The following is a 26,846-nucleotide window of genomic DNA, read 5'->3' as shown; positions in this document are numbered from 1 at the left end:
CGCTGGCTGTACTCCTGCTCTGCCTGGAGTATTAACAATTGCCATCACCAGCGCTGCTCTGCCAGTATGGCCACCAAAAGCGCTGTAATTGGCCTCCAGATGTATTCAGAGTTATCCCAGAATGTCTGTTCAGCCACTCCCAACAGCGCTGCAAATACTGCAAATGTGGCCACACTGCAGTGCTGGTAGCTGTCAGTGTGGCCACACTGCAGCGCTTTCCCTACACAGCTGTACGAAGACAGCTGTAACTCCCAGCACTGTACAGCTTCAAGTGTAGCCATACCTTAAGTGGTCTCAGTGCCACTAGAGGAGAACAGATCACTACACCCAGGAGGTGTGGGGGCTACAACAGCAACAAGCAACCTTTGGCACGTGGTCCATCGGGAAAAACTGCTGGCGGGCCGGGATAGTTAGTTTATAGACTCATAGACTCTAGGACTGGAAGGGACCTCGAGAGGTCATCGAGTCCAGTCCCCTGCCATCATGGCAGGACCAAATACTGTCTAGACCATCCCTGATAGACATTTATCTAACCTACTCTTAAATATCTCCAGAGATGGAGATTCCACAACTTCCCTAGGCAATCTATTCCAGTGTTTAACTACCCTGACAGTTAGGAACTTTTTCCTAATGTCCAACCTAAATCTCCCTTGCTGCAGTTTAAGCCCATTGCTTCTTGTTCTATCATTGGAGGCTAAGATGAACAAGTTTTCTCCCTCCTCCTGATGACACCCTTTTAGATACCTGAAAACTGCTATCATGTCCCCTCTCAGTCTTCTCTTTTCCAAACTAAACAAACCCAATTCCTTCAGCCTTCCTTCATAGGTCATGTTCTCAAGACCTTTAATCATTCTTGTTGCTCTTCTCTGGACCCTCTCCAATTTCTCCACATCTTTCTTGAAATGCGGTGCCCAGAACTGGACACAATACTCCAGTTGAGGCCTAACCAGCGCAGAGTAAAGCGGAAGAATGACTTCTCGTGTCTTGTTTACAACACACCTGTTAATGCATCCCAGAATCACGTTTGCTTTTTTTGCAACAGTATCACACTGTTGACTCATATTAAGCTTGTGGTCCACTACGACCCCTAGATCTCTTTCTGCCATACTCCTTCCTAGACAGTCTCTTCCCATTCTGTATGTGTGAAACTGATTGTTCCTTCCTAAGTGGAGCACTTTGCATTTATCTTTATTGAACTTCATCCTGTTTACCTCAGACCATTTCTCCAACTTGTCCAGATCATTTTGAATTTTGACCCTGTCCTCCAAAGCAGTTGCAATCCCTCCCAGTTTGGTATCGTCCGCAAACTTAATAAGCGTACTTTCTATGCCAACATCTAAATCGTTGATGAAGATATTGAACAGAACCGGTCCCAAAACAGAACCCTGCGGAACCCCACTTGTTATACCTTTCCAGCAGGATTGGGAGCCATTAACAACTACTCTCTGAGTACGGTTATCCAGCCAGTTATGCACCCACCTTTTAGTAGCCCCATCTAAATTGTACTTTCCTAGCTTATCTATAAGAATATCATGCGAGACCGTATCAAATGCCTTACTGAAGTCTAGATATATCACATCCACCGCTTCTCCTTTATCCACAAGGCTCGTTATCCTATCAAAGAACGTTATCAGATTAGTTTGACACGATTTGTTCTTTACAAATCCATGCTGGCTATTCCCTATCACCTTACCACCTTCCAAGTGTTTGCAGATAATGTCTTTAATTACCTGCTCCATTATCTTCCCTGGCACAGAAGTTAAACTAACTGGTCTGTAGTTTCCTGGGTTGTTTTTATTTCCCTTTTTATAGATGGGCACTATATTTGCCCCCTTCCAGTCTTCTGGAATCTCCCCCGTCTCCCATGATTTCCCAAAGATAATAGCTAGAGGCTCAGATACCTCTTCTATTAACTCCTTGAGTATTCTAGGATGCATTTCATCAGGCCCTGGTGACTTGCAGGCATCTAACTTTTCTAAGTGATATTTAACTTGCTCTTTCCTTATTTTCTCTTCTAAATCTACCCTCTTCCCGTAAGCATTCACTAGACTAGACATTCCTTCAGACTTCTCAGTGAAGACCGAAACAAAGAAGTCATTAAGCATCTCTGCCATTTCCAAGTCTCCCGTTACTGTTACCCCCTCCTCATTGAGCAGTGGGCCTACCCTGTCCTTGGTCTTCCTCTTGCTTCTAATGTATTGATAAAAAGTCTTCTTGTTTCCCTTTATTCCCATAGCTAGTTTGAGTTCATTTTGTGCCTTTGCTTTTCTAATCTTGCCTCTGCATTCCTGTGTTATTTGCCTATATTCATCCTTCGTGATCTGACCTAGTTTCCATTTTTTATATGACGCCTTTTTATTTTGTAGGTCACGCAAGATCTCAAGGGTAAGCCAAGGTGGTCTTTTGCCACATTTTCTATCTTTCCTAACCATCGGAATAACTTGCTTTTGGGCCCTTAATAGCGTCCCTTTGAAAAACTGCCAACTTTCCTCAGTTGTTTTTCCGCTCAGTCTTAATTCCCATGGGACCTGCAGAGTCCGCAGGGTTGGCCAAATGCAGTACCCACTAGCCACCGTTTGCCATTCCAGGCCAATGGGGCTGCAGGACGTGGCGGTCAGCACACGCCTTGGCCCGCAGCGCTGTCCGCAGCCCCCCATTGGCATGAAATGGCGAATGGCGGCCAGTGAGTGCTAGAAATCAGCCAAACCTGCGGATGTTGCAGGTAAACAAACCATCTCGGCCTGCCAGCAGCTTTTCCTGATGAGCTGCGTGCCAAAGGTTGCTGATCCCTGATGTGGGAGGATCCTAACTGCCTTTTCAGACTTTAAGACACCTTTGCAAGAGGGGCAACCATTCCTCTGATGTCATTGGGAACTAAGGAGTAAACATACATTTGGAAAGCAACAGAAACTCAGCACTTATTTGAAAATTGATTTTTTTTTTTTCATGCACAGGGTTTTTTAAAGTTAGAGCTCTCTGCTTTTGGTATTTTGAAAAAAAAAAAAGTTACAAATACTGTCTAGCCAACCATCTGAAATTCGGAAATCTGGAGAGTTTGCAACCATAATACTTAGGTCATTTTAACACAAAAACAAAATTCTATGTGTTTTGATCTTTTCAACTATTCAATTCTATAAAGCAGTCAAGTCTTTGAATTTCATCATTTAGAAAAGGCAATGCTGATTATTGTGAGAGTGTTCTTTCCCATCATAAGTCATAAAAGTGAGTGAAACCAAGGTCTAAATGTGTTCACTAATTGAATTGCACTTAAAATTATTGTAAATAGTGCTCTCTAAAAATTAAGGTGTTTGCTACTTACTTTCCTTCAATGAGCCATGTGCATTTTGTTTTGTATTTATAATGTCCAGGCCCATCTGTTACATATCCAGAAGATCCAGTTAGCCTGTAAATAAAAATTAGAAATGTAGGTTTCTAATGTGATTAAATATTTGAGTTTTTCCAAACATCTTAGGTTCAAAAAATACCCTGATTAAAGCACCCAACTTTAGGTTTTCATTTATTGAATGGCCATTATAAAAAAACCACACACAAATGGATCAGACAATTGGGATTCTGCTGCTGTACTCCTGGTCTGTACCCCTTCTCGTAACTAGCCAGAGTACCCACAAGTTGTGCCAGGAAGTTCAAAGTGGTGTTCTCATCTGGCTTCCTTCTCAGACCAGCAACTCAGACAAATGGAATTTCTTTCATAACGGAAGACAGGTACAGGAAGAGAAATGTAGGGAGGATGTCAATAGAGCTTTCCTTAATACAGCAGCCAGAAGTGATGAAACAAGGTACTTGTTTATAAGTACTGTAGTGAAAACAAATAGAAAATGAAAGTTTGTTTAAACAAAGTGCGAAGTTACTACAAAAGTAAAACTTTCAAAATACAAAGGAAATATTACTTTCAAAAGCAGAGTCTAAAGGAATGGGGAGTACTTGTGGCACCTTAGAGACTAACAAATTTGTCTGAGATAAGTTCAAATAAATGTGTTAGTCTCTGAGGTGCCACAAGTATTCCTAGAGTCTAAAGGGTAACTCATGGTCCAGTCTAGATTGGACTTACGTTACAGACTCTTCTCCAAGACCTATGCGCTGAACTCCCCTTACTCTCCACTCGCTGTTAATAGAATATCATTTATTTAAATATTTTTGCATGTTTTCTACATTTTCAAATATATTGATTTCAATTACATCACAGAATATGAAGTGTACAGTGCTCACTTTATATTTATTTTATTATAAATATTTGCAATGTAAAAATCCTAAGAAACAGTATTTATCAATTCACCTAATAGAAGTATTGTAATGCAATCTCTATCATGAAAGTTGAACTTACAAATGTAGAATTATGAACAAAAAATAACTGCACTAAAAAACAACATAACGTAAAATATTAGAGCCTACAAGTCCACTCAGTCCTACTTCTTGGTCAGCCAACTGCTCAGACAAACAAGGTTGGTTACATTTTCAGGAGATAATGCTCCCGCTTCTTGTTTACAATGCAACCTGAAAGTGAGAGAACAGGTGTTCGCATGGCACTGTTGTAGCCAGTGTCGCAAGATATACTTACGTGCCAGATGCAGTAAAGATTCCTATGTCCCCTCATGCTTTGACCACCTTTCCATGCTGATGGCAGGTTCTGCTCAATAACTATCCAAAGCAGTGTGGACCGACATATGTTCATGCTCATCATCTGAGTCAGATGCCACCAGCAGGTTGATGTTCTTTTTTTAGTGGTTCGGATTCTGTAAGTTTCCACATCGGAGTGTTGCTCTTTTAAGACTTCTGAAAGCATGCTCCACACTTTGACCCTCTCAAATTTTAGAAGGCACTTGAGATTTTTAAACCTTGGGTCAAGCGCTGTAGCTATCTTTAGAAATCTCACATCGGTATCTTCTTTGCGTTTTGTCAAATCTGCAGTGAAAGTGTTCTTAAAATGAACAACGTGCTGGGTCATCATCTGACACTACTATGAAGCATATGGCAGAATGCGGATAAAACAAAGCAGGAGACATACAATTCTCCCAAACCAAGGAGTTCAGTCAAAAATTTAATTTAATGCATTTTTTTTTAAATCATCAGAATAGAAGCATGTCCTCTGGAATGGTGGTCGAAGCAGAAAGGGCTATATGAATGTTTAGCATATCTGGCACGTAAATACCTTGCAATGCTGGCTACAAAAGTGCCATGCAAACACCTGTTCTCACTGGTAGGTGACATGTAAATAAGAAGCAGGCAGCATTATCTCCCATAAATGTAAACAAACTTGTTTGTCTTAGCAACTGGCTGAACAAGAAGTAAGACTGAGTGGACTTGTAGGTTCTAAAGCAAGGGTCGGCAATCTTTCAGAAGCGGTGTGCGGAGTCTTCATTGATTCACTCTAATTTAAGGTTTCGCGTGCCGGTAATACATTTTAATGTTTTTTAGAAGGTCTCTGTAAGTTTATATATTACATAACTAAACTGGTGTTGTATTGTAAAATAAACAAGGTTTCAAAATGTTTAAGAAGCATCATTTAAAATGAAATTAAAATGTTGATCTTATGTCACGGGCCCGCTCAACCCGCTGCTGGTCTGGGGTTCTGTTCACCTAGGCCAGCAGCGGGCTGAGCAAGGCCTGTGGCCGGGACTCCGGCTGGCAAGGGTCCATTAGCCAGAACCCTAGACCAGCAGCAGACTATGCGGGACTGGCAGCCAGGACCCCAGAGGGCTGGGGGCAGGCTGGAGTGAGGGCTGCGGCCTGGAGGTGTCAGGGCAGAGGGGGAGATAGGTATGGGTGGGGGTGCCAGAGTCAGGGCTAGGGTTGGTGGGGGGGGGGGATGAAGGAGTCAAGCAGAGAGCTGGGTGTGTATGAGGGAGGTACAGGGCTCAGGGCAGGGTCCTGGGGGGTGGGCAGGGCTCAGGGCGTGGTGTGTGTGTGTGTGTGTGTGTGTGTGTGTGTGTGTGTGTGTGTGTGTGTGTGTGTGTGTGTGTGTGTGTGTGTGTGTGTGTGTGTGTGTGTGTGTGTTGGGGGCGGTCAGGGGAGAGGGCTGGGTGACTGCCTCCCTAAGAACTCCCAATCCCGCTGCTCCTTGACCTCTGACTACCCCCTCCTGGGACCCCTGCCTCCAACTGCCCCCCAGAACTCCACCCCCTATCTAAGCCTCCCTGTTCCCTGTCCCCGGACTGGACCCTACCCCCGACCTGTCCCCTGACTGCCCCAACCCTTATCCACACCCTCATCCCCAAACAGATCCCCAGGACTCCCATGCCCCATCCAACCACTCCCCGCCCCCTGACAGGACCACCACAACTCCCGACCCATCCAATCCCCCGCCCCCCACTCCCTGCGTGCCCCAACCCCTCTCCACACCTGCCTCCTGACAGCATTCCCAGAACTCCCGACTTATACAACCCCCACAGCTTCTTGTGCCCAGAACACCCGCTCCAGAGACCCGCTGCCCTAACTGCCCCTCCTAGGACCCTCCTTGTTCCCGGTCCCCTGACTGCTCTGACTCCTAACCACTCTCTGCCCTCTCACAAACCCCGGGATTCCCATGCCCCATCCAACCCCCCCTGCTCCCTGACTGCCCCCCTCCAGAGACCCCCGCTCCTACCCCCCCCCAGGACCCCACCTCCCCATCCAACCCACCCTGCTCCCTGTCCCCTGACTGCCCCCAGCCCTTATCCAACACCCCCAGCTCTGGGCCCTTTACCTTGAGGCTCCACGCGGAGCCAGACACGCTGCCCTGCGGAAGAGCACAGCCCCAGCCCTCAGAGCACTGCGCACGGTGGCGGCAGAGCTCCAGTTGAGCAGGGAGCTTGTCTGCCTCCCAGCGAAGCCAAATGCTGCCCCGTGGGAGCGCGCAGGGTGGCATGGCTCCAGGGGAGGGGGGAGCGTTTCTGCCTCCCCACAGAGCCAAACACTGCCCTGCGGGAACGCGCAGCCCCAACCCCCAGAGCGCTGCGCGCGGCGGCAGGGCTCCAGGAGAGGGGCCAGCAGCTTGCTGCGTTCGGCCCGGCGCTCCGGCCCGGGAGCGCGGACCCTGCAGTTTGCTGTGCCCGGAGAGTGGAACCATTTGCCCACTCCATGTGCACAGCTGTGCTTCTGCTCCCTGCCCCCGCGGGGGGAGCGGAGAGCAGGCAGGGCTGGGCAGGATTTTTAATGGCATGCTGGAGTCCTGACAGGCTCCAGCATGCCATTAAAAATTGGCTCGCGTGCAACAGGTTGCCGATCCCTGCTCTAAAGTTTGACATTGCTTTGTTTTGAGTGAAGTTATGTAACCAGAAAAAAAAAATCTACATTTGTAAAAGTAGCACTTTCACAATACAAATTGTACTACAGTACATGTATGAGGTGAATTGAAAATTTTGTTTATCATTTTAGTGCAAATATTTGTAATAAAAATAATATAAAGTGAGCTCTATACACTTTGTATTCTGTGCTGTAATTGAAATCAATATATTTGAAAATGTAGAAAAACCATCCACAAATAGTACACCAATTGAAATTAAATATAATTTAATAGTGCGATTAAAACCACAATTGAGATTAATTTTTTTAAATAGAGATTAATTTTGAGTTAATCATGTGAGTTAACTGTGATTAATTGACAGCCCTAATTAAAACCTATCCTCAGGCTGCAGAAAATGCCATTACTCCAAGACGACGCACTTCTGGAGGGTATTGGCTTTGCATCTCATATCCTACCTCTGTTTCAGTTATCATTATCAACTGAAAACTCTATTTTCTAATTACACACTGGTAAGTCCCCACTATTTCAGGTATCATGGAAGCAAGAGTCCTTCCCAGGAGATAAATTTGAAAAATTTCTCCAAATCCTGCCTCTCACCCTCCCTTCAGAAGAGAACTCAGTACTAAGCCATGACATCATTCACCCTCCCTCACATGTGGGTCATTCCACTATTTACAAGCTCACCAGGCTTCTGGAACCCAAGGGCTTGTGAGATTTAAAACCACTACAAGTTACAGATTCCTTGCCTTTTTCCGCAGTTTAACTATTGACTGGTGCTGAGCAACATCCTTTCCCAAGGGAGGAGCTGCAGTACACATGTGCAACCCATCCTGAGAGAGTCTGAGAATCCATTGGAATTTAGAGGAGAGCGTAAGATCAAGACCAAAACTATCTGGCCCAGTTTGACTAATACAGATAAAATGAGACCAAGTAGTCCTAGCAGTTCCTCACAGATGCAGTATAGAAAGAACAGTTCCAAAAGCCAGTGGAAATTTTTACAAGAGAATTTTGGCATTAAAAACATTGTGAAGTAGCAGTCAACATGTTCCAGCAACATGCTCTGGCAACTGAGCAGCTATACGACACTCCACTGGAGAACATCCTTATATTTTAAAGCAACGTAGCAAGTTCTCAGAGAAGCATATTTTATTAGAGCTGGTCAGGATAAAGTTAGACAGAACCATTTCCAGAGCATGCAGCTCCATCAAAATGAAAAATACTTTTTGAAATCATGTTGATTTCATCAAAAATGGAAAGAAGTTCCAACTATGTCAAAATGCCCCATTTAAACATTTAAGAAAAAAATGTTTTCTCTTTTCCTTTCTAAATGATTTGTTTTACATTTTTTTTTAAAAATTGTATGCCATCTATGATAAATGAAAGTCAAATGGAAGTGAAGTGTTTCATTTTTATTGAAGCTAACTATTTTAATTGACCCAAAATGAAATTTTTTAAATTTTCTTTCATGGAGAAATTTCAAATTTTGAGTGTTTGTTCCTAATTGGAAAGAAAACAAATGGTGATGTCTTGATTGAATTTTCATTCTCCGCACAGCTCTACATTTTATGCTTTCCAACTGAAAATATCTGGGCCCAAAACTTTTCACCCTGAAGTTCAGCATCGAGTCCATTTTTAGGCAACTAGAGCCATGGCCCAATTTTCAGAGGTGTGCTAAGCTCCTGCAGATTCCGTGAATTTCAGTCAGGAGGCATTGATTATTTTTGTTTATGTGTTTTTTCAATTGTTCAGCATTTCTGAAAAGTCACACTATCCACTTATACTTTTAAGCAGGTACCTAATTCTAGGCACTAATATTTGAAAAATTTGGCCCTCTTTTCTAAACCTTAATCTTTTGAAAACAGCATCAACGGGGAGCCTGGGAATCAATGTTTTAAGTAAGCTAATCTTTCAACTCTAAAGGCACTTTGGCCATGTCTACATCTAAAATTTTGCAGCGCTGGTTGTTACAGCTGTATTAGTACAGCTGTATAGGGCCAGCGCTGCAGAGTGGCCACACTTACAGCAACCAGCGCTGCAAGTGGTGTTAGATGTGGCCACACTGCAGCGCTGTTGGGCGGCTTCAAGGGGGGGTTCGGGGAACGCGAGAGCAAACCGGGAAAGGAGACCAGCTTCGCCGCGGTTTGCTCTCGTGTTCCCCGAACCACCCTGCAAACCGCAGGGAAGGAGACCTGCTTGCTCGGGGGTTCGGGGAACGAGAGAGCAAACCGGGAAAGGAGACCAGCTTCGCCGCGGTTTGCTCTCGTGTTCCCCGAACCACCCTGCAAACCGCAGGGAAGGAGACCTGCTTGCTCGGGGGTTCAGGGAACGAGAGAGCAAACCGGGAAAGGAGACCAGCTTCGCCGCGGTTTGCTCTCGTGTTCCCCGAACCACCCTGCAAACCGCAGGGAAGGAGACCTGCTTGCTCGGGGGTTCGGGGAACGAGAGAGCAAACCGGGAAAGGAGACCAGCTTCACCGCGGTTTGCTCTCGCGTTCCCCGAACCACCCTGCAAACCGCAGGGAAGGAGACCTGCTTGTTCGGGGGTTCGGGGAACGAGAGAGCAAACCGCGGCGAAGCTGGTCTCCTTTCCCGGTTTGCTCTCGCGTTCCCCGAACCACTCAGCAAACCTCAGGGAAGGAGACCTGCTTGCTCGGGGTTCGGGGAACCCGCGAGCAAGCCGGGGAAGGAGACCAGCTTGATTACCAGAGGCTTCCTCAGGTATGCTGGGATACCTGCTTATTCCACGGAGGTCAAGAAAAGCGCTGGTAAGTGTCTATACTTGATTACCAGCGCTGGATCCTCTACACCCGAGACAAAACGGGAGTACGGCCAGCGCTGCAAACAGGGAGTTGCAGCGCTGGTGGTGCCCTGCAGATGTGTACACCTCCTAAGTTGCAGCGCTGTAACTCCCTCACCAGCGCTGCAACTTTCTGATGTAGACAAGCCCTTTGCCTGCAACTGATAATATGCAGACTTTGGAAGAGGGAGTAAATCTCAGGAGCTAAAACACAATCAGCCATTCCAGGAATCATCATGAACGACCTGTTCTGGAAACAATTACTCTGGCATTCACTATCAAAGGCAATATAAGATAACGTCTCAAACGTTCCAGGAAACCTTGCATGCTCCAGTGTTGACAGAACTTACACGTATTTGAACAAAAACAAAAATGTACTATTTAAGTTAAAAAAAAAACCCAAAATCTTTATCGACAAAGTTTACTTGGTAAAAACAAGATCTGAATACTAATCTGTAAATGATTTACAGCCCTCGCTAACCTTTGGAACATATTTCATTGAACACAAACCAACCCATGTATACTAAGTATCATTACAGAGAGAGTTCAACACAAAAGCAAATGAAATTGAAGCTAAGTTGTCATAACTGCACTCTGGTATTACATAACACATGGCACTGTCTGAACAACCTGCAAGTTGGAAATAAGAAGGAATACCTGGCACAAAAGCAACCTAAGGCTGGAGTCTTATCCTTAAATTCAACAAAAACAAGCTGATAAGAGGTTAAATTGGGTTCCCAAGACTAATGAAAAACAAAAACCCTAGAATTTTTCTAATATTGGCCCTCCATCTACACTACACAAAAATCTACCATATTAAAGGACTGTACTTGAGCCTGGCAGTGGCCCATCATTCCTTAAACATGGTTTGGTTCTCCCTATGTGAAAAAAATCAAAACATATGATCTAGGAGCAAGGTACTTAAGGTCTGGGAAAATTTGCAGCGTAGCTGGCACCACCCCAACACCAGATGATATGACAATCAGAACCATTATGAGAGAGATCTTTTTACTAATGTATTCTTGGGAATAAAAGTCACTTGAGCCCTATACTGTCACTGACTCTCATACAGCTTGACTCACTGACATCGTATTTTGTATATTTATAATGTTATCACCTAGATACTATGGATGGGCATCCTAGAAATGAACTAAAAATTGTACACGTATATTAACTCATAAGTTTGAATGCTGTGTATTCTGACTGTTCTATCCTAAACCAGCAGTGCATTACATCATTCTGTAAGAAGCTCTTTGGGGCTGTTCAGGCTTTAACTGGCTCCAGCCGTTCTTGACTGGGACAAGTAGTTACTGTAATGTAAGGACAACAGGCAAACAAATGAAAGGAGTGAGTATAGGGAGGCTTAACACCTTCAGAGCTCGAAGGAGGACTTGGAGGACCTCCAGAGCGGAAAAATGCTATAAACAGTATCTGTTTTACAAATACACCTCAGACTTTTTGGATTTAAAAAAAACATCAAAAGCAATTAGTTAATTTTTAACATTAACAGATGGCAAAACTGTAATTTATAGTATTGTGGTAACGTTTTCCAAAGTATTTAGGTGACTTAAAAGTCTATGCATCATTGGCTTTCAGTGGGACTTAGGCTCTTAAGTACTGTGACAGACCCAGGCCAGTGGGGTACAGGAGTCTGGTAGAGGGCAAATATACTGGTCACTGGGTGAGTAGTTTTCTGTTCCCTGAGTGACCAGAGCAGAGGCTGCACTAGAGTAATCAAGAACCTGTTAGAACCAATTAAGGCAGACTGGCTAATCAGAACACCTGCAGCCAATCAAGGCAGGCTAATCAGGGCATCTGGGTTTAAAAAGGAGCTCACTCCAGTCAGGGAGTGGGGAGCCAGAGGAGAGGAAGTGCGTGTGAGGAGCTGGAAGCAAGAGGCGCAAGGAGCTGAGAGCGAGAGGGTGTGCTGCTGGAGGACTGAGGAGTACAAGCATTATCAGACACCAGGAGGAAGCTCCTGTGGTGATGATAAAGAAGGTGTTTGGAGGAGGCCATGGGGAAGTAGCCCAGGGAGTTGTAGCTGTCATGCAGCTGTTACAAGAGGCACTATAGACAGCTGCAAACCACAGGGCCCTGGGCTGGAACCCGGAGTAGAGAGCGGGCCCAGGTTCCCCCCAAACCTCCCAACTCCTGATCAAACACAAGAGAAGTTGACCCAAACTGTGGGGAAGATCACTGAGGTGAGCAAATCTGCCAAATAAGCGCAGAACCCACCAAGGTAGAGGAAGAACTTTTGTCATAGTACTTAAGTCACTTTTGAAGACCGAAGTCCCATTTTCGAAAGTACCTAACTAATTCATGCTCCACAGTTAGACATCTACAAGCCACGAACACTGTGGGTTTCATTTTCTTATAAATCAAAAGGAAGATGAAGCAGTACAAAAGGGTCAATAGATTTTGCTCAAAAAAAAGCTTACAACATTTAATGTGAAATGTTTTATTATTTAAAAGCATTTTCTTGATTTAGCTCCTCCTGTGTGGTTCCAACAACCCACACAAAAGCAAAATCCTAATACAAGTGAACCAGAGAGTGAAACCTACCGATCAAGTTTCAATAGACCAACAGAATGAAATGCAAAAACTGACCACAAATCAGAAAATCAGATTTAGCAACTTCAGCTCTCAAACTCAGATTTATTAATACTGGAAGGCTTTTTTTAAACACACAAATGATTGTACATTCACAGCATTACTCTAAAAACACAGACTGCAATCAGACTAATACATCCATTCAGTTACTTAAAATATCAAGTAGCTCGCTTTGCTAAGTGCATAAAGTTTAAAACAAAAACAAAAAAAAAACACAGACTAAACAGTTCTACAATAGAACTGCCACTCAGTCACATAAAGTATTTATTAGCAGAGCAGAGCAACATTTGAGCTAAATTTAATAATGGTGACAAAAAGTAAAAAGTACTTGCCTTCTATTTAATTTACAGAAGTAGTACAACACAAACAGTGTAAAACTCCCCCTACCCTTCCTTCATTGGTCTTTCACCATCATCACTTAATAAGAGCCCATAAGAACAACCCTAAGGGAAAGCAGATAATTCTATCCCTATGGCCCATCAAATCCTTGATGTCTGTAAAATATCGCCATTGGAATGAGACCGTATATTAATCCACATAAACCACTTACAGCCATTATTATAGATTAATTTAAACTGCTGATCTACAACTAAAAGGTTTCATAACCTGTTTACCAGTCCCACAGCATCCCATCCTAAATTAATTAATGTGGCTCTTATTTCATAATTGATTATTTCCTAAGAGAGTGAATACATTGCTTGAAGTGTAAAGGCCCGCACATACAGTTTGACGTAAGTACATTTTTGTTTAAACTGTAGACACAGAACAGCTGCCAAAAATTCACAAGAGAGAAACAGAAAAATTAACCTGTGCATCTATCTACCTAACGATTTTCTAACTCTTATAAAAGCTACGTCTCTTTTCCTTACCAACTGCAAACACAGACCTCTTACAGAGTTTGTATTTGTGAAAATTGTGGTTATGTACGTGAAAATTTTAAGCTTCCAGTGCCGAAGACAAGGGTGAACTTTTCATATGCATATTAAAGAAACTACCTAAGATGGTATTTCATGTTCTCATGTGCTCCTGAGGAGGGCAAACAATGGACACAAGTCCTAACAATGGCCCTGGTGTAGTATGGAAACCCCATTCTCTCAAAGGCAGCAATTACCTCAAGAATATCTTTTATGCCTACTACCTTGAGGTAAACCACACGCCTGACTGCGTCAGAAACCTCTCCCACCACTTTACCCACAGTTAACTTTTCCACACCAGACTGGTTAGCAATGGACCTGTAGCAGTTTGGGGTAGCCAGCTTCCAAACAAACAGTTACAGCAACCCATTTCTGGACCGGTTTGGCCACTCATATGTGTGTATCTTTACGCTGGAGGCTCAGGGCAAGCTGCTTACAAAGCTCCAGAAACACAGCTTTCTTCATGTGTTTCTTCTGGGCCCACTGCTAGTCGTCCCAGGTCTGCTTGACAATGTGGTCCCACCAGTCTGTGCTTGTGGCCTTGCTCCAGAAGCGAATGTCTAAGTAGGGGGCATCAGCAACTGTACCAAGTGACATGAGCAGCATCAGTCAGTTCGAGTCTGCCCTGTCTGTGTCCTTCTCCTCCTCCATTATAAGCTGTTAGGTTTCTTCAGTGAGTCAGAAAAGGCTGCTGAAATGTTCACCAGCCTCTCACAGAAGCTCTGCCCTTTTCCTGACATGGGAGTGAAATCGTAAGCAACAGAATTTTTTCAAAAGGTACCTCCTCCATACTCCTGACTCCAGTTGCTGGGAGAACACAGACCAAAATGACTGCTTGGCAGGCTGTGCCAGCTTCTTGTAATATGCAGGATGGACAGTCAAGTTTTCCCACAATGCACCATGGGGCTAGAAGGCCACATTTCAGGAGGATGCTAGGTAGTCTGGGATATGGTTGATTGGACACCAGTCTGCACGCTGCAGTGTGGACACCAGAGCCCCAAGTTCAAGCCTGGCTTAATCAGTTCTTAACCTAGGGTTGACAATCAGTGTAGATGCTCAAGCCCTGGGTTCTTGAACCCAGGATCAGCTGACTTGAGTCCCACTAACCCTGGGCTTACAAAGGAGTACGGACATACCCTTAAGGACTTAGTGTAATTAGAGATCTCTCTATAAAGCATCACACAGTAATATTTTATTGTTCCTTTAACGGACATATGACAAGTGGCTAAAAATAATAGTGATTGTCCACAAAGTCAACAGGTGAATCTTACACATGCATCATACATAGGCACACTGACTGATTCCTGTAATGGGTTAGACAAATGGCTGTTTTGCTGTGTGGGCAGGCAACCCTAACCATAACACTGTAACTGGTAAAAACAGCACTCTCTCCTCCCATAACTGTGCGCTTATTTGTAGATGTTAAGGTCAGAAGGGACCACTGTGATCACATAGTCTGCACTGATGCAGCTGCGCCGCTGTAAGCTCTCTAGTGTATTAGCTCTAAACCGATGGGAGAGAGTTCTCTCACTGACTTAATTAACCCTCGTCAATAAGTGGTGGTAGCTATGTCAGTGGGAGAACTTCTCCTGCTGACATAGTGCTGTCCACACTGGTGCTTAGGCTGGCGTAACTTATGTTGCTTGGGATGGGGGGGACAATCTAAGTTATACCAACATAAGCGGCAGCGTAACCATAGCCTGAACGTTAGTCTTCTGGTTACAATGAGTTTGTTAAGTTTTATAAGCCCCATCTAGCACAAGAGTTCAGTTAGCAATGACAAATTTTTTCACAAAAGGGTTGTTTTGAATAATTTCAGGATACAATTTGGACCTGTGAATCTACTAAACTGAATCAGTGCTTCAGGGGAGAGGGATAGCTCAGGGGTTTGAGCATTGGCCTACTAAACCCAGGGTTGTGAGTTCAATCCCTGAGGGGGCCATTAAGGGAACTAGGGTAAAAATCTGGGGATTGGTCCTGCTTGGAGCAGGGGGTTGGACTAGATGACCTCCTGAGGTCCCTTCCAACCCTAATAGTCTATGATTCTAGCAGTCACTCCCTTTTCACTTTTTTCCCCCCAACCTCCATTCTGTTTCAAAGCTCGTTGTGATTCATACTCAGTTGCCAACAGCAAGCAAGGTTTGCCTACTGATAGTTCAGCAGTTTCCCAAAATTAGAAACATACAATTAGCCAAAAATGTATCTTAAATACATGCGCGAGAGTTTAAATTACAGTATTCTGCACCTGTGTACCTTGTAAATATGGCATCATAATTATAATTTTTAAAACCACACAAATGTTTCAAGATTTATAGTCACATCAATATTCCTCCCCAGTTTGAAAGAACTTCTACTCTGATAGGAGTAATATCTTGAAGACTTATATTTAAATACAGATAAGAGGGCTGGGCTAATGGCCTAATTGTGTATCCGCTTTGTTATGTGATTGAAGAGGGTTTGTTTTCCAGACATGTATTCCTCCCTCCCGGACAGTAGGAGTCGATAGTATTTCAGAGGCATATGGTCGGCTCCTGGGAACAAAGTGCACCATTTTGCTCTGTCACCATGCAGATATATAACGCCCCAGGACAATGAACTACATCACGGAATGAAGAGATCATCAAAACCTCCGACTTCCAAAGAGACATGTTGACCTCCCTCTCTGCTCATCTCTCCTCCCACGGCTACAAATGTGAAACAACTCCTTAAATTCCTCAAAATCTACATATCTGGAAACTGGCCAAATTTGAACCCACAGCACCAAATTGCTTCTCTCCCCAAATCCTAGTTCTATCCTATTCTGGATTCCTCCCCACTGATGATTCCCACTCCAAAAGTGAAGGACAAGAATTGGTAGCAGGGAAGCAGGTTGATCAGGGAAGTTGAGGCCAAAGATCTACCAGTTTTTCAGGCCAAAGGGGGGCTACTGGAATAAAGACTTCTACAAGTAAGCATCATAACCTGCCCCGCATTCCCTTCACCTCACAAATGTTTTAAGTAAGCTGATGTTTCAACTATGCCCAACGTTCAAAACCCTCAGCCAATTTCCCAGTGCTATCCACCTGGGAAATAGTCAGTTTCCTGCAGGTTAAGGAACTACTGACCTAGGTTCAAGTATTGTTCAGCCTTCAGCTGGAAGAATGAAGGACTTGCACCTTGAATGTAGAGCATTAAAGTAACAGATAAGCTAGGGATGCCTCAAGTTCCAGCTGGGACGTGATGAAGCTCCCAGGGGAAGATGAGTATGTAACAGCCAAGTAGATTCCAAAACTTTTTCAGCAACACTGACAAACAGATGCTCTTCTGTAGATTAACAATTCAATATCTACAGATCGGTTCCAAATTGCAATGTACATTTTAGGTAACTTGTCAAAACTGATTTTGTTTGTATCGATTTGATGCTACAGAGGAACACCTTGAGTGCTCAGAAAAGATTTCAAATAAAAAAGTAGAGTCTGACACTACCCAAATACTTCCTCTTGACTCGGATAATAGAGTTTAACAAGTATCAGAAAGCAAACTCTAAAGAAGTTGTCAAATTACATTTAATAATGAAATAGGTCTTTACAAAAAAAAATTGATTGGCTAATATTTTTGGGAGACAAGCTCAGACTAACGTAGGCAGGGTCCATTTATTTAAATCAATGTGATTAACATCAGTGATTTAATCATGATTTAAATAAATCAATTTTCATCTTGTTTTGCATTTGTACTTTTGAGTTATTTTCTTAAGGAAAGGTTGAGTCTCATTGGTTGACGTAGTATGGTTTTTGCAAACAAGTTTGGGACACACTACATCTATGCACATTTAAGCAATTATACAGTTAATTTTTACATTTTCTTTTATAGTATTAGAAAATAGTGAATGAAATTTCTTATTTACTAGATAATAATTAATGGTTTACTCACAATTTTATGTCAAGCTGTGTTTGGATGGAAATTGAACTTCAATTAAAAATGCACAAAAACAGCACTTGAAAATAATTGTTATTATTAGTTAAATAAAGCTACTTTAAACGTGCTGGATACAGAAGAAAAAAGTTCATTAAAACAGGTTTTGCATTTATAATTAACTGATTTATTAAATGAAGCGAAAGTTGTCTGTAGTTAGCAAATTAACCTGATTGTTTCTCATCAGCATGTTCTTCAAGATTGTAGAACTAGATCTCATCCTCTTATATCTTGTTTCTATTCATAGATTGGAAGAGGTCAACAAGGTTTCCTCCTTCCTCAACTCTCAACCAGTTTCTCAATTTTGAATGAACTTGCTGAATAAATTAAAATGAAAAACAAAATTCTCTGCGCCTGCAGACGAGCCTACTGCTGTCAAAAACTGGTCAGGTAAGTACCGTCCGGCCTGAGCCCATACCCCTCACCTCCTCCCACACCTCAACCCCCTGCCTCAGCCCTAAGCCCCTTCCTGCACTCCCAATCCCCTCACCCCCAGCCCCACCCCAGAGCCCACACCCCCAGCCAGATCCCTCACCCTCTCCTGCACCCAATCCCCTAACCCCAGCCCAAAGCCCCCTCCTGCATTCCGAACCTCTTGGCTCCAGCCCAGAGCCCCCACCCGCATGCCAAAACCCCTCATCCCCAGTCTAACACCAGAGCCCACACCCTCTCCAGCACCTCAAGCCCCTGCTCCAGCCAGGAGCTCCTTCCCACACCCTGAACGCACCTCCAGCTGGAGCCCTCATCCCCTCCCGCACACCAAACTCCTGCCCCAGCCCGGTGAAAGCGAGTGAGGGTGGGGGACAGCAAGCAACAGAGGGAAGGAGTATGGAGTGAGCGGGGGTGGGGCCTCGGAGAAGGCAGGACAAGGGTGTTTGGTTTGTGTGATTAAAAAGTTGGCAACCTTAGGTACCAGGTGCTTAGCCCGTGACTACCACCAGTTCAGTGGTTTGACTTTCTAGAAATCTTTGATAGCAAATATGGACTATTACTGCTGATGTAATTTACATGTTTTTAATAGGTTATAGCAAGTTTAGGCCTTAATGTACGTTGTCATGATTTCAAAGTTAATTTTAAATAGCTTTTCAAAAGAAAAATGAATTTAAAATAAGAAATCTGATGTTTTGCACGGTAATTATTTAAATTTTCTAGTCCCATAAACATTTTGCCCAATGGTTAGACTCCACTAAACCTCTCTCTCCTGCTGGAACTCTTCTAAACTCTTCTTCTGGAACCACGGGCCCCTTCAAGTGGCAGCCAGCAGCTCCTCACCTCTTCTTGCTCTAGTGGAGCAGTAGTCCTTAGCAGAAGCAGTTAATCTGGTTTAGCCTTGTTTCCAGCTGTTTTTCCAGCATTTAACTTCAGATTGAGAGGGGTCCAAATGAGGTAACTGGATACAAAGACTTTTTTCTACTCTATCTTCAAGTCTTATTCAGCAGTAGAAACTCAGTGTATTTGCATATTTGCAGTTTGTACAGCACTGTGTTCATTTAATGGCACTATATACATATCAAGAATGTTAGGCTTTTTCATTTAGGTATTTGCATATTCAAGCCAGCTGTCTGTCCTAACCCACAACCTGTTTTGATAAAATTATAAATTTCCTGATGACCCACAATATGACAGTGAGACAGGAGCATGGATTGCTGACTTTCTGTTCTTGAACACTAGGACTGTGATTTTCCCCTGACTACTCATCTTTAGTTAAAAAGAAAAGCTATTTTGCACAGTTACGGAGAAATTATGGGAACTAAAAACATTAAGTACTCCTTAATATCTAGCAAGCCTTATTGATTGGTCAGGCCAAAGGCATACATTTAGCTCCCCTGAGGAAGCAAGTGTCTTCTTTGTTAAACAGAACAAAACCTAAGATTAAATAGAGAATCCCAATGACTATAATTTAGAAAGGACTACATTCATATGCTGTTCAAAATTCACATTTTTATTCTTATGGTTAAGAAGTCTCATTTCTGTAACCGTTTTGTTGCCACAAACATGCTGTAGTTATCTAATGTCATAACTAGGACCCTACCAAATTCACAGTCATGAAAAACACATCACTGACCAAGAAATCTGGTCCTTTATGTGCTTTTACCCTATATTACACAGATTTCACAGGGGAGACCAGTTTCTCAAATTGGGGGACCTGACCCAAAAGGGAGTTACAGGGAGGTCACAATTTTGGGGGTGGGGGTTGTCACAGTACTACTAACCTTACTTCTGCACTGCCTTCAGAGCTGGGTGGCCAGAGAGCAGCGGTTGTTTGCTAGGCGCCCAGCTCTGAAGGCTAAGGGCGGCAATACCATACCACACCACACCACCCTTACTTCTGCGTTGCTGCCTTCAGAGCTGGACAACTGGCAGGTGGTGGCTGCTGACTCAGGGCCCAGCTCTGCAGGTAGCAGCACAGAAGTAAAGGTGGCAATACCGTACCAGGCCATCCTTACTTCTGTGCTGCTGCTGGCAGCAGCTCTGCCTTCAGAGCTGGGCCCCCAGTCAGCAACCACCTCTCTCCAGTTGCCCAGTTCTGAAGGCAGCCACCCCACCAGCAGCGCAGAAGTAAGAGTATCAGTACCGCAACACCCCTGCAATAACCTTGGCAACCCTCTCACAACTCCTTTTTGTGTCAGCACTCCTAACATTGCAACACCATGAAATTTCAGATTTAAATAGCCAAAATCATGAAATTTACTATTTTAAAATCCTATGACTAGGAAATTGACCAAAATGGATCACGAATTTGATAGGGTCCTAGTCATAACCAATTGATCTCAAGATTAGAGAAACAAGGGGGATGCGGTCACATATTTTATTGGACCAGCGTCTCTTGGTGAGAGACAAGCTTTCAAGCTTACACAGAACTCTACATTAGGTCTTCTTCAAAGCTCTGTGTAGCTTGAAAGCGTGTAGCTTGAAAGTCTGTCTCTCTCATTAACAGAAGTTGGTCCAATAAAACATATTACCTCACCCACCCTGTGCCTCTAACATTTATCTAGTCCAGCTTATAAACACCTCTTGCTGGGAACCTATCTTATGGTCTGGGCATTTATTTTTAATTAAAATCTACAATACCAAATCATATGAAAGACTGATCTTCCCACATGGATAAATGATTAGTTTCTCTGAATATAAAATAAACCCAATTCCTCCATTATGAGGCACGCTCTTTCAAGAAAGCCTGGGAAAACAAAAAAAGACATGCTCTCTCTTGATCCACCAGCACTCGGATTGAGCATACTTGCCAACAACCATCTACCATTTATAGCAAGGGAGTTTAGAATGCCCTCACTACATGTAACAGTAGCAGTATTGTCCAAGGAGAAAGGCACTCTCTCAGGCAACCAGTATCCAAACTAATATATTTTAATTTTTTTGTAATAAACTTCAGTAGCCCGTCATATTTTAGAATAATCTACAAGTGCATTTATTTTCAGCTATCAAAATCCACAAATTACTTTGCTAGAGGGTTCTGGAAAAGAGACAGACTCACTAAAAAAAACCCTCATCTCACACTAAACTGAAGTTGCAGTTTTTCAGGATATTTCAGAAAGTGCTGTAAATCTGGTGAGGATTCACTACTCATATATAAAGCAGAGATTAAGTTTTCATCAGTGTTATCTTAACTATGGATCCACTAAAGAATCTTCACAATACAGGAAGCCTTAGTGTTTACATTACAAGAAGCTGTGAGTGTTTGTGAAATAGCTCGGACAATGCAGTGGAGGCCATAGCCAACAACCTATTGATTTCTAAGGGCATGTCTACACTGCAAAGAAAAACCCCCTGTTCCAAGTCTCTGAACCCCAATCAGTTGACTCGGGCTATGGGGCTAAAAAATACAGACAAGACATTCCCCAGGTTTCAGAGCCCAGGGTCCACACCCAACCCAAATATCTATTTTAGCCCCGCAGCCCAAGTAACAAAGCTCAGCAGTGCCACAGGTTTTTCTTTGCAGTGTACACATACCCGAAGTGGAGTTGGGCTGTAAACATACATATTTAATTTCCTTCCTCATAGTAATCCAGTTTTCCCATGCGTAGTTATTTTTCTCCCTTGCTGAAAAGACCCTTATGAACATTATTAACAAGAGAGCACACAGAAACTCTTATAAATCAAATTTAAAGGGGATTTTTAAGGGACAAACTATTTAAAGCATGTTCTACTCAATTTAAAATCATATTGAGTTGACCTTATCCCTTTAAATGCAGCAGTCAGTTCAAGCAAACTAAACCAAAGCTCCTACAGATCAGCAAAAGGATAGTTGTCTGAGAGAAGACTTAGTTGTAATATCATTGCTTGCAGTTCCCTATCTGCTCCATGTACCTTTCCCACCTCCTCAAAGATGATTTAATAGGAGTTATTCTTGGACATAATTGTGAGATAAATCAAATCCCATCTGTTCCCACCAAATTAACAAAAAACACTTGCTCAACACCACTCACACATCATCAGAAAGTTTAAAAGTAAACAGCCTTGAAGTTAAAGGAAATTCTGCAGGATGCACTGATTTTGCCAGTTGCTCTCAATATAACCTCTCTCAGGGCAGGGGAGGAACCAACAAGCCATATCTGAGACCTGAAAATCATGACCTTTGATTGATATGGCCCATTCAGTTCATAAGTAGAAAAAACAAAGGGTTCATTGACAATGTGAATTTTGTTTTAACATCACAATTTTGCACAGTTACCATATTTTTAATAAAATATTTTTCCTTATTGGGAGGACAGAACTTGTATCTGCTTCATTCAGTTTTACTTAATTTTGACTACAGATGCTGCTGTGTGGCATCTTAGTTATTAACAAGAGTCAGCAATAAAATACAATAAGGCTAGAAAAGCAATACATCCTACAATGAGCACCTCTAGTAGCCCCTTACTTTCACATAGAATGTGATTTATTTATTTTTTAAATCAGGCAGCAAGAGTTGGGAGGGTAGGGAGTGAGAGCAGGGATGAAGAACAGAGGAGTCAGTAGCATCCTTGGTGTAAGTGGGAAGAAATGGAGGAATAAAAGGCAACAAGTCTGGGTGGTAGGGAGGTTAGAGATATAGAGGAGAGCAGGAGGGCATCAAGGCAGCAGGAAAAAACTATAATGAATCTTATTTTCCTTTGCCTCCTGTTGTCCCAGGACAGATGGAGGGTGAATTCCTTCAGGCTTGTAAAGTGCTTTGAGATCCTCAGATCAGTGATGCTCTAGATTAAGGATAGGGCATTCAGTTTCAAGGGTAGAGGCTGTGTTCCTGCCTTCCCAATACTTGACTGCAACAGATAATACTGCTGGTTCCTTAGTAATCATATACATTTTCAACTGAAGGGGCGTGGTGCCACTCATCTGACCAATTCCAAAATTTCAGGAGCTGTTCTATGTATCTAGGGAAGAAGCTACTGATTTTGGTGAAAACTGGAAACGCCTGAATTCCATCGATGTGAGTGAGAGAAGAAGAAGGACCACCGAATGCCCATTGGATGCAGCAGGCAGAGGAGTGTCTCTGGTGCCCCCTGCTGCTGCCTACGCATCGCAGACAGCAGCTTTATAGGACGGTCTCTCACTAGGTATACAGCTCAGCCTACAAAAGCAACAATGCATCGGAGCCGCTATACTTTATTGTCATTTCAATTATCTGACAGGTACCTCAAATGTTCATATAGGGTCTCTTGTTCCTTGCTAATTTACAAATCTAAATAAATAAAATAAATAAAAATAATAAATTCCATCACTGAAGAAAAGATCTCATGTAGTATGACAACACACTGGTCACCAGACATAAAATTGTCAGGACTTGGATGTGTTTCTTCAGTAGTTATTTCCCCATGTTGCTGACATAAGTAAACATGAACTTGCCTTCGTGCCTTTTCTAACCTTAAATGTAAATCAGTTAAGTTTCAGAGTGCAATGTACTTGGAATAATGTTGGGTATGTAACAGTTGAGTTTCCTTTCTAGCTTTACAAACCTAATTTAACTCTATTCCCTTGCATGGGTAAGACTTTGTAAAGCCTTGCATCCAAGGATCTCAGAGCACTTTACAAAGGTATGCGTCTTGTTCCCATTTTAAAAATGGGAAATGAAGACATGGTCCCATGAGGTTTCCTCTGCAACCTCAAAAATCAACATTTCCTTTCTTTAAGGATCACTTTAACAATGCAAAAGGCCATGGAGCACGCAGGCACATCACAGTCCCCTGAGTCCTTTACTGTAGTTGCAGACCACAAGACTAGGAACAAGTATATGACCTATACAGGAAGCCAGATATAAGTCTTCCTACCTCTCATGAGAGGCAGACAGGCAGGAAAAACTCAGGATCAGGGAAGGACCTGCAACATCACCCTACAGAGTGGCCAGGAACAGCTAACCCTCCCACTTCCCCTCCAGCTAACAGAAAGCAGGAAAGTCTTTGTAAAGTGTCTTGAATTACTTGGAGCCTCTTGCATCTTCCATTATTTAATAAACCTACCCTAAAGAAAGACATGAAATTCAATTCAAGTACTTAGGCTTTATTTGCACTGCCCTGGGCTCGTTAATCCACCAACTAGCATACAGTCAAGATATCCTACTAATTAGGATCCTATTTTAGGGAGTGTCTCCAAAGTTAAGGTTCTAAAATCACCTAATGTTAACTTCATGGATCTGAAATCTAAACTGAACATAGATTACCATACTACAGTGCTTGGAGCATCCAGCAACCCACAGACTACAAAACAGCATTCCTAGTGAAAACATCTCAATATAAAATTTCAGTTAGAAAATTAACCCAAGTTCAATCACTTGACTAACCCTAGTGGAACGTTACCAGGAAAAAACAGCTGTACTAGGTACAATAGCATAATGGTAGCACAATATATGCACTAAGGACTAGTAGCAACGTTACTATACCTACAGGATTTAAAATATATGTGATTAAGCATATCAGAAGCTGCATACTAAAAGCTATGCTGAAAGAAGTTCAACTTGCCAGGTCAGGCACTCAGAAGTTAGGAATTGGCAAAACTTGACAATCAAAAGGGAGGATGAGGCTGCTCAGCACCTTTGAAAGTCAAGCCACTTATTTAAGTACTTAAACAAGGATTGAAAAGCCTAACTTTAGCTACCCACTTCTGAAAGCCTTTGCCAGAATTCTTCTAATATAAAATCCAGAAATGCTTCATTACCTACATAAATACGTAACTACTGAAACAGAGCCACCACCTCTTTGATGAAAGGCAGCAGCAGTGTCACACTGCACAACAGTATGAAGAGAAGCTTCAGCAAAGTGTCTCTGGACAAACCCTTACTCTTAACATCCAGACAGGGTAGACAGGACATCTGTTTTTGAAAGCCTCATTTGAAACACAAATTGAGTGTGATGAATCTTACTGTAGCTTCTGAACTTGTAATCCAAGAGTCTAGTTACTATCTGGATTGCAATTTTAATGCCTGGAGGATAGACAACACTATGGTGTTGATACTGTCTGGAAGTATAAACAGGCAAGCCATCATACGAGTTTTTTTTCTAATGCTGTTTGGTTAGGTAAAAATTGGATCCACAAAGTACTCTTAATCCAACTCTAGATTGGACCTCAAACATTTTCGTATGAGAACTTAGCCTAAGCACTATGAAGACAGAACAAATTCCACAAGAACAATTGTGGGGGGAGGGATAGCTCAGTGGTTTGAGCATTGGCCTGCTAAACCCAGGGTTGTGAGTTCAATCCTTGAGGGGATGATTTGGGGATTGGTCCTGCTTTGAGCAGGGGGTTGGACTAGATTATCTCTTGAGGTCCCTTTCAACCCTAATAATCTATGATTTCTACAATGATTCCTATAAGCAAACATGCATTAGCCCTTGACCCTCTAACCTAGACCCTACCATTGACTTGCTGAATGATGCTGGGTGATTTTCTTCACTTGTACTTAATACTTCATTCACATAAGTAGTGACTATTCACGGGCCTAAATTAACTATGTGCACTTATGTACCTGCAGCATCAGGGACTAATATTGTGGGAAATGGGGAATTCCAAGTAAGAACCACCTCTCTAAGAGATCCACAAAAACACCTATATGCTTTCTTGTGTAAGTGTTTCAATTAGCAAAATGGACACAGAATTAAAAGTTCAAACACACAAATGAAAAAAGCAGATTCTATAGGACAGAATAAAGCCTTATTTCAAAATACATTATAACCAGGTAAAAGTTAATAGCAGAGCAAGCAAGTTTCCACTGATGGTTGTTACTTCATAACTCAAGAATATGGATTTTCTGGCTCAGAAATCCATTCATAGTTGCAGAGTCAACTGGAACTTGCATGTTCTGCAATAGGTCAGGTGGACTGCTGGTGGGGTTCACACACTGACACAACTGCTTGGGTTGCTACAGACGGCATTTTGTTTCTCAATTATAATGGCTATTTTCCAAAAGCTTCAATGTCCTGTTTATTATTAGTTACCAATTTGTTGCCATCCTCCAACTCCTCCATGATAACATGCCCAAAATGGTTATCAGCAGTGGATGCGAAACAGACCTCTTCCTAGTCAAGCAAGGCTGTGTCATCACTCCAACCTCTTTCTCCATCTTCCTTGCTGCCATCATTCTTCTCATCGCTGACAAGCTCCCCTCCAAATCTGACATCCAATACAGAATGGACAGCAAACTCTTTAACCTCAATTGCTTCCAATCCAAGACAAAGACCATCATTAAATCAGTCACTAAACTCCAATATGCGAACAATTGTGCCTTGTGCATCCACTTGGAAGATCTCCAAAAAACAGTCAAAATCTTCTGATGCCTACAACCAAGTACGCCTCACACTCAACACCACGAAAACTAAAGCGCTCCACAAACAGGCTTCAAACCACCAGTAGCCTGTTTCCACAATCAAGATCAACAAAGAGACTTTGTGCACATTCCCCCACCTCAGCAACTTTCCCTGAGATAAAACAGTTTTAAATACATTCGGACACAGAAGCCCCCTTTCTGCGAACCTCGTAGTCACCATAGCAATGGAGTACTGCTCCAGCAGACTTTAGGAAGTTCCCAAAGGACAAGGGAGAGAGACTGAGGATAAAGATGGTGGTTTGAGAGGGCAATCACATGGGGAAAGCGCAATTAAATGAGTATTTGAATCAGATAGTTTGTACTTATTTTTTAAAGCAACTGACAAAACCTTAAGTTTTTGCTCCAGTACCTGATATACCGAAAGTGCACCAATCTACATGAAGTTAAATAAAAGACACCTAGAACACGTGGCACTTTGCTCCAGCTAACAGCAAAACAAGTGACATTATAATGTGGACAGAAAAGTCAGTATCTTCTTAGATTCCAAACACTAACAGTACAGAGCTTTTGCAGTGTTATTCTA

General features: G+C 42.8%; 2 protein-coding genes across 5 annotated transcripts in view; one reads left to right on the top strand and one right to left on the bottom strand.

Moving 5' to 3' along the window:
• Positions 1–26,846, top strand: part of LOC127046411 (uncharacterized) — a 632,746-nt gene that overhangs the window by 405,512 nt on the left and 200,388 nt on the right. The gene's annotated exons all lie outside the window — the stretch shown is intronic.
• ATRN (attractin) overlaps positions 1–26,846 on the bottom strand; it is a 384,706-nt gene that overhangs the window by 342,467 nt on the left and 15,393 nt on the right. For all 4 annotated transcript variants that reach the window (XM_050943298.1, XM_050943297.1, XM_050943296.1 and 1 more), the window contains exon 2: positions 3,320–3,403. In XM_050943298.1, coding sequence (XP_050799255.1) covers positions 3,320–3,403 — 84 coding nt within the window. The remainder of the gene's footprint in view (positions 1–3,319; positions 3,404–26,846) is intronic.

This window comes from Gopherus flavomarginatus, chromosome 3 (genome assembly GCF_025201925.1).
Source record: "Gopherus flavomarginatus isolate rGopFla2 chromosome 3, rGopFla2.mat.asm, whole genome shotgun sequence".
NCBI lineage: Eukaryota > Metazoa > Chordata > Testudines > Testudinidae > Gopherus > Gopherus flavomarginatus.
This window is presented reverse-complemented; position numbering and strand designations above follow the sequence as displayed.